This window comes from Psammomys obesus, unplaced genomic scaffold (genome assembly GCF_907164565.1).
Source record: "Psammomys obesus unplaced genomic scaffold, mPsaObe1.curated_primary_1811, whole genome shotgun sequence".
NCBI classification, from domain to species: Eukaryota; Metazoa; Chordata; class Mammalia; order Rodentia; family Muridae; genus Psammomys; species Psammomys obesus.
This window is the reverse complement of record NW_026596073.1, coordinates 11,520,989-11,528,981: the sequence shown is the minus strand read 5'-3', so window position 1 is coordinate 11,528,981 and position 7,993 is coordinate 11,520,989. Positions and strand designations below refer to the sequence as shown.

Here is a 7,993-nt window from a genome sequence, read left to right as displayed (position 1 = left end):
TTCTAGAGTAGCGGTTAAGCCATGTGGTGACACGCGACACATCCACCTAGAGCAGGTACATGTGATGCGTCTACTCTGGGGAGATCATACACATAGAATGAGTCAATTAAAAAAATCAGTGCCAAATGGTAGATGCACACAAAATAATTTAATACGACGGACTGTTGGTGAAAAGGAGTTGCTGGTTTTAAATGTAAATATTAGGTTTGGTTTGGTTTTTAGTTGCTTAACTTCACAATAAAATGGGAAAAAAAATCCTCTCTCAGAAACAGAACTGCCCCTCTCCATTCTTTTCTGTTATTGCTCTTGATCCAGTTTGAAATAGGTACTGTGCAACTTATTCATGGACTGCCAGAATTCCTCTTATAAAACTTACAGGAAAAAAGTCACATGCTGAAGTTGGTAGAACTGTAAAAACTTCCTGCTTTGCACACAGCTCCAAAAGTGGAGGCCACAAGCTGTGAGAGAAAGGAGGAACTTGGAAGGTGCTTAAATAGCAGGCTGGTCTTCTCCAGTCAGCCAGCAGCTGATCCAGCTTTGAGGTCAACATGAAGGCTCTCCTCACCCTGGGATTCCTCCTGTTCTCTGTCACTGTCCAGGCCAAGGTCTATGAACGCTGTGAGTTCGCCAGAACTCTGAAAAGAAGTGGAATGGATGGCTACAGAGGAGTCAGGCTGGCAGACTGTAAGTCTCCTCTTGATACCTCTAGATCAGCTTTCAGAACAGGGACAAGGGAGCAGTGAGTGATCAGAGAGAGGGAGGGGGAGTCAATACAATATTATGTTTCCTGTGTGTTTGAGTTAATTTGAATAAAAGCATTACTGCTTATCTTTGAATCAGAGATATTGGATGAGGGCAGGGGAGGGGAAATTCTGTGCCATGCTAAGCCATAGGAACCGAGGTGCTCTTGCACGGTCACTAGGTTTTCCAGTCGCTTCAGACCAAATATCCCAGGAGAAAGGGACTGAGAAATGATCGGGGGGGGGGGGGGATCACTCAGTCAGAATGTGGGATCTGAGATCCTGGATGACATGGTATTTGTCTTCACTTCTCCTACCATGGTGTGCAACTTTTGAGATAAAAATTTTAAAGTTTTTTGAACTTTCTACACAGGGCAGAGGGATCCTACTGGCCCCTAGTTGCTGCATAAATGAGGTCCTCTGAAATTGAGTGTAAAGTGATTTAGGACTGTTCTTCACTCTGAAATGGCCTTCTGTTTCACACCACGGAAGATGTGGATGAGGAAAAGTTCTTCATGACTTACTTCATCTCTGTTATTGTAACCAGTGTTCTTTTCAGATCCAGTTCAAGTGGTTACTGCTCAATAGTTAGTTTTCCATGAATGAGTAAACAGAGACATGTATGTGTGGACAGATGGATGAAATTGCAGAATAGCCTTTCCTGTCCTAAAATTCTTGATTTCAATAGTCTCTTCAGCCATTTGTGATGGTGCACACTCCTGAAATCAAGGCAATGGGATAATGAGGCAGGAGATTGCAAATTCAGTGCCAAATTAGGATACTTAGTGACACAGAGAAGAAAAAAAAAAGAATTCTACTTAACATGCAAATTCACCTTGGTTATAAGAACATCTTCCTGAGAAAAATCCTTATTTTTCTGATACTAGCATCTTCTATCAGCATATGTATTTGACATTAATTTATAAAATCCACCTAACTACTATTTGTGTTCCTATCTTAGACAGAGGTATCTTGAAGGATGAGACATGGGAGGGTAAAAGCAATAGAAGAAACAGCTATTTTATTTGATGCGAGGGCATGGTTTCACTATATATCATTGGCTGGCCTGGAACTTGCTGTGTAGACCAGGCTGGTCTCAAAGTCACAGAGAATCACTGGCCTCTGCCTGCTGATGGCTGGGAATAAAAGTGAGCACCGTTGTGACAGGTCCATCTATTGTGATCTTATAAAACGATCTTATCCTGTTTATTCCTCATTCAAATTTATTTGTCCTCTCAGGGATTCTGTTTGTGGCACTTGAAAACTGCTTGCAGCAGTTTCACCTAGTTGAAAGGCAGAGGCAGGAGGATCACTGGAGAGACTATACTAAGCAACTCAGCCAGACCCAGGCTGAACTAGAGGTAGCATAATGATACCATTTAATCATATGATTGTATGTATAACGTAAATCACTTCTAAAATACAGCCAGCTCAAAGAGAAGACTTTGGTATCAAATACAAATCATTTGCTGTTGCTGCTTATTGACAAACACTCTTTTCTTTTCAGGGGTGTGTTTAGCTCAGCATGAGAGTGGATATAACACACGAGCTACAAACTACAACCGGAGAGACCAAAGCACCGACTATGGGATATTTCAGATCAACAGCCGATACTGGTGTAATGATGGCAGAACCCCAAGAGCAGTGAACGCCTGTGGGATACCCTGCAGCGGTAAGACAAGGCAGCTTTACAGTGAGAGCAAACAGCCCATCTGCTCTCACTGTGAGAGCAGAGATTCTGTGCAGGGACATAGCAGTGGAGGAAGCATCGGGAACCTGGGGAGATTTCCTACTGTTAGAAAGTCATTGCTAAGCACATCAAAGTTAGCCAAGGAAGACAATAGGCTTAGGGTGGAGTTTGGTGGTATAATGCCCTGCCTACACATCAGAGGGCCCTTGGTCTCCCTGCCAGAATTAATAAATGGATAAATGAAATCAAAATAGAGTCTGGGAAGATAGCTCAGACAGACGAGATCAGGTGCGTTCAGAGTGGTATGGCTGTAGACGATAGCTCATACAGAAGAGTCACCTAACCCAAGGTTGACCCTCAGCAGCCACATAAAAGCTGAGGTTGGTGGTATACAATTTTAATAGCAGCACTGGGGAGTGAGACAGGCAGATCCATGGGGCTCAATGGCCAAGCAGCACAGCCTGGTCTGCAAGCCAGTTCCCAATGGCAGACCCTGCCGCAGAAGCAATGTGGACTGTTCCTGGGGAACAGCTCCCGGGGCAGACCTCTGACCTTTACATACACATACACACAGGTGTAAGTTCACTGCTGCAAATACCACCACACCCATAGACACTCATGTTAAAGTAATAGTTAAAAAATAAAGAGCTGGTTTTATTAAAAGTTGGTGGATGTTTTCTTTAACCTATTTTCACATAAACCCAGCCATACACAGATACAAAATTTAAATTAATAAAAAATAAATATTTGTAAGAAGTTGTCATAACATGTTAAAGTTTTTGAAATATGTACTAGTTAATTGTAAGTGGCCGTATTGATGTCTTGTTCTGAGGATTTCCACTCTACGTAATTAGTTATTGTTGTAGGGTCACTTTAGAGTTACTGCATTTTATTATAAAGATGTCTAATATACACAAATGGAGATATTACTGTGGTGAAGGCCACGTGGAAGCGTACCACTAAGTCACTGGCATTTGTCCAGCTTGCTTTTATTTGCATAGATTGATGTGCTCTTCCTGTTGGCAGATTTCAGACAGAATTAATAATACCAAATTTTATTTTTAAACATCTTAGTTTGCATCTCCAGACAATCTAATTCTTAGATGGACATTTGTCTCATCTAACAAAATAACATATATTTTATTTATTTAAGATGAAACTGATTTTTAAGAAATTCGTATTAATTTATATGAAAGAAAATGTATATGAAAGATAAAATTCATATCAGGATTGAGGCCCTGGAAGTTTAGATCTTGAAATCATGTCATTGTCAGTGCATGAATTAAATTGGTTGATATTGTTCTATCTTTCCAGTGTGGGAATTGAATCCAAGATTTGCTATATTTTAGTCAAGCACTCTACACAGTGAACTATATAATTCTCTATCTGTTAAATTTAGTTGTTAAATTTTCCAAGAGAAAATGGATTTTGGAACATTCTCTGTAACCTACTTAGTCTGCCTTTAAAAGTGTTTTTTACAGTCCTCCGTAGTCTTTAAAAAGTATTAGAAAATACAAGAAAAAGGAAATATTACTCCCAGAAATGCCATTCAGAAATTTGACATAATTGGAAGCCATTGGAAAATGCTGTTGTAGAGTGTAAATCTATGTTGTACATAAAACATCTAAAGTTATATTGTGCACATATGAACACCCAGGAAAACATGTAAAGATTTTACACTTTTGCATTTTTTGTACAAATTAAGTTACACTTACACAGCTGCACAATATGGCTATCACCCAAAACCACATCCACAGTAACAAATACTGACCTGAATTCTCATCTCAAACAGGGAATAAAATTACAGTAGCAATGTTCTGTGCTGATAAACACCACTCTTAAGTATTATGTCTTAAAGCAGCTGGGCTTATAAATCACCAGGAAGAGCTTTATCCATGGAATGCTTATACATTTTTTTTTCTTTTTTAAAGTATTAATTTATCTCTTAAGTGTGCAGATGTTTTGCCTGCATATAGTTCTATGCAGCTTGTGTGTAGCTGGTACCTGTGGAAGCCAGAAGAGGGCTTCAGCTCTCCTAGAACTGGAGTTATAGACAGCCGTGAGCCGCCATGTGGGCGCTGGGAAGCAAACCTCTGGAAGAGCATCCGTGCTCTCAGCCACTGAGCCCTCTCTCCAGCCCCTGCTTTTTTCAGTGGTAGATACTCAGCTGACAGTTCCCTGCTTGTTCTGTTCCCCAGTGTGAGGAAGAGGGGCTTCCCTCACTGTAGCCAACAGTCCCACACCCTCCAGAGCCTCCTCACTACTGCGGTGGGTTCTTTACTTTGCAGCAGTGCTGGATCCTAAGAACACAAGCACGTGCACACGCTTAAACACCTCTACAACTCAAGCATGCCCCAGCCCTCCAGGGACTGTATGTGTGAGAAATAGAGAGACAGACACCTTGTCACGTAGAGAGAATCAAGAGACTGTCGCCCATAGTCACAGACTCATGGACACGTGGAAAATAATTTCTTGTGTTCACTGCTCAGTGTCACAGAGGCTCGCTGGCTGGATGTGAACAGAAAGTGTGTTCTATAACTGTCCTTGTCATTCCTCACCCTTGTCTTTTAGCTCTCCTGCAGGATGACATCACTCAAGCCATACAATGTGCAAAGAGGGTTGTGAGGGATCCTCAAGGCATTAGAGCATGGTATGTTGGAACTCTGGAAGGGAAACTGCTGGTTCTGTTGATGTGTGCAGTGAGTCTCTCTAGGGCCCACGTGTCATTCTGAGAACTGCGGGTCCACTTGGGGGCTTTTCCTACATCATTACTTTCAGGGAATTTCTGCTGATTGTGAGAGTTCCCACACATGACTACTTCCCGGTCAGCCTCCAGAGTAGCTGCTGGATCAGTGAACTGTACAGTACATGTGATTTGACACAGATCTTCAGCATCCTGTGCTCTCCTGAGGGTTGGGAAGGCATCAAACTGCTGTGTAGACATAGCTCCCCCAGTCAAGAGCAGTTTCTGGTGCAGCGATGGCCTGTGTTTCACACTAGACCTTGGCCAGAGGCCAGTCTCCATTAGTGTAACAGTTACACCATTTCCTCCCCCGCCCCCGCTGAGGTTTGAGTATGTGCACGACAGAGGAGACAGATGTTAACCATTTATCCCCCTGTCTCCCTTTCCTCCACAGGGTGGCATGGAGAAACCACTGTCAAAACCGAGATCTGTCTCAGTATGTTCGGGGTTGTGGAGTCTAACCACTGTGTGCTTCACTTCAGCTCTTGCTGTCTCTTTCTCGCTATAGGAGTAGTCATGAGAAAGGTCACTCTTGCTTTCCCCTTCAAACAAACAGGATTTAAATAGAAACAGGAGCTTAAATGGGACTTTTTCTTAAGAGGCTTAATGCTGACATCCCTGTTCATGTGTTACACAAAGCCTCCAGGGTTCAGTTCGCTCGTGCAATGGATGCAATTTGGTCATCACACACATCTCCACACATCAGTTCTTCACCAATGAAGTAACTTAAGTTTAATCAGAATTAATCTAAATCTCCCCTGTGTTGGATAAAAATACAAGTATTTACAGGAGACAAGATGGACTTAGGTCAAATGGCAGCTGTGTGAGCTCCAAGGCTTTGTGTGTGGGCTCAGCATCCAGACACTTAGAACAGCCACTGTGGTGGTCAAGGAGGGTTTTAAGGGAACAGAACTCTGAGTGGATGACAACTGAGACTCCCTGAACTCAGAACCTTGTTGTCATGAAATGTGTGACTTTTCCCAACAGTACTTTCTTAGAGCTGCTCCATTTATACTGCTTAAAAAGTAAATTCTCAACCCATGTGCCAGTCTGTTTTAACCCTTGAGAGAATGTTCCCATGCCTCTTGCTGATCATGAGGGTATTCAGGAGGGACTAGTGAGCTGTGCTTGTCCTTATCTTTCTTAAGTAGCTTCATGCCTGTGAACTAACCCTGAGACAGAGGAGCTTGTATCAGCAAATAACCGCAGGAGCAAAACAAAGCACATTGTGAAAAACTTCAAACAGCATTAAATGATTCTGAATGCACACTTTGTCTTTGTTTACTCTGAAGTGGTGTCTCTTGAGGAGAATATTTATAAATTGGGAAAAATCAGCATGGTGCTCTTGATGGGGCCTACATCCTCGCCTACACACAGCTTGTTGCCTCATTCTCACCTACACATTCCATTGCCTTCATCCTAACCTACACATATCCAGTGTCTACATCCAAGACTGGAAACCTGAGTTCAAACCCAGGATACACATGATGGAAGGAGAAAATGAGCTGCAGCCAGTTGTCCTCTCAACGCCATATGAGCACCACAGCACACATGTCTGTGTAAAAACACATGTTATGCCAGGTTCACGGGACCCTCAGAGACCACCAGGAGACGACTCGATGCAATTGCAAGAGAGCTTTATTACGAGAGCGATAGAACTCGGGACCCAAGTCTCACTGGCACAGCAGTAGAGAAGTGGGGCCCTGAGCTCTGAGTGAACAGGATTTTTAAAGGGAAAGTCTGTGAGCCGGGGGTTTCCATGGCAGCAAGCAGGGGGGCACAAGCCTTGGCGTTACAGAATTGGGTAAAGTTTAGCAGGGCGGGGTGACCTTTTCTGAGGCACATAATCACAATGGCTAAAACATATAATCACAATGGCTATTTTTCTAAACCATATCTGAAACATTGGGGAGAATTTTCCCACCTGATTCTCAACCAATTCCCATTGATTATTGCCAGGGAGTTTGTCTCTATTTTCTATGAAGCATTTATTCTGTTATATTTCCTGGAGGCTGTTGCTAGGAGAGTTAACTTTGTTTTCTGCCAGGTGTACACTCTGTGATATTTCCTGGTACCTGAATTCAGTTCCCAGTCAAGATCTTTATTTCAAAATGGAGTTATATTCAGGCTATCTTAAGCTCTTCACACATACACACACACACACACACACACACACACACACACACACACATACACACACACACAAGCAAAAAGTAAAATTAAGGTATTTTTCTTATGTTTATGAGTAATTTCCTGCATTCATGTTTGTTCATCATATATATGCCTCATGCCCTCAGGATGCAAAAGAAAATAATGGATCCCCTAGGACTGGAGTTTTATGAGTTATTGTGCAGCTCTGCTAGACAAGGTTGACATCTGACATCTCCTGATAGCCATTTATTTACACTTGGTCAATGATAACACACTCCCTTTTCTCATCGGGGTACTAAAAGTTTCCCCTGATCTGGTGACCCCAGGTCTTGCAAGGAGTGTCACATGGCCCTCAGGGTAGATTACAGGCTGGACCCTTTCCTGATAAGAAAACCAGTCTAGCAAGCAGCTGGGACTTCTTAGAAATACCCCACCCTGCTAAGGATCTTAGTCTTCAGCAGTGACCTTCAACTGTACTTGGAGATTCCCTCCCTCCACACACAACACCTATAGGATAAATAAGTTCCTGTTCTCCTTCTTTGTGATAGGACCATGCTAGTGCATGGAACATTAGACACATGTAAATCAAGTATCTCTGAGCCAGCATATCAAACACATTCACCCTTGAAATTCCTCCCAGTACCCAAGGTTTATAAATGCCTGATTTCA

General features: G+C 42.5%; 1 protein-coding gene across 1 annotated transcript; it reads left to right on the top strand.

The window, feature by feature from the left end:
* Nucleotides 1-498: 498 nt before the first annotated feature.
* LOC129690348 (lysozyme C-2) lies at nt 499-6,440 on the top strand. The gene is made up of 4 exons (XM_055625987.1): nt 499-684; nt 2,248-2,412; nt 5,002-5,080; nt 5,568-6,440. Exons 1-4 carry the CDS (start codon nt 549-551, stop codon nt 5,632-5,634), a joined length of 447 nt encoding a protein of 148 aa, XP_055481962.1. The 5' UTR covers nt 499-548; the 3' UTR covers nt 5,635-6,440.
* Nucleotides 6,441-7,993: the final 1,553 nt, after the last annotated feature.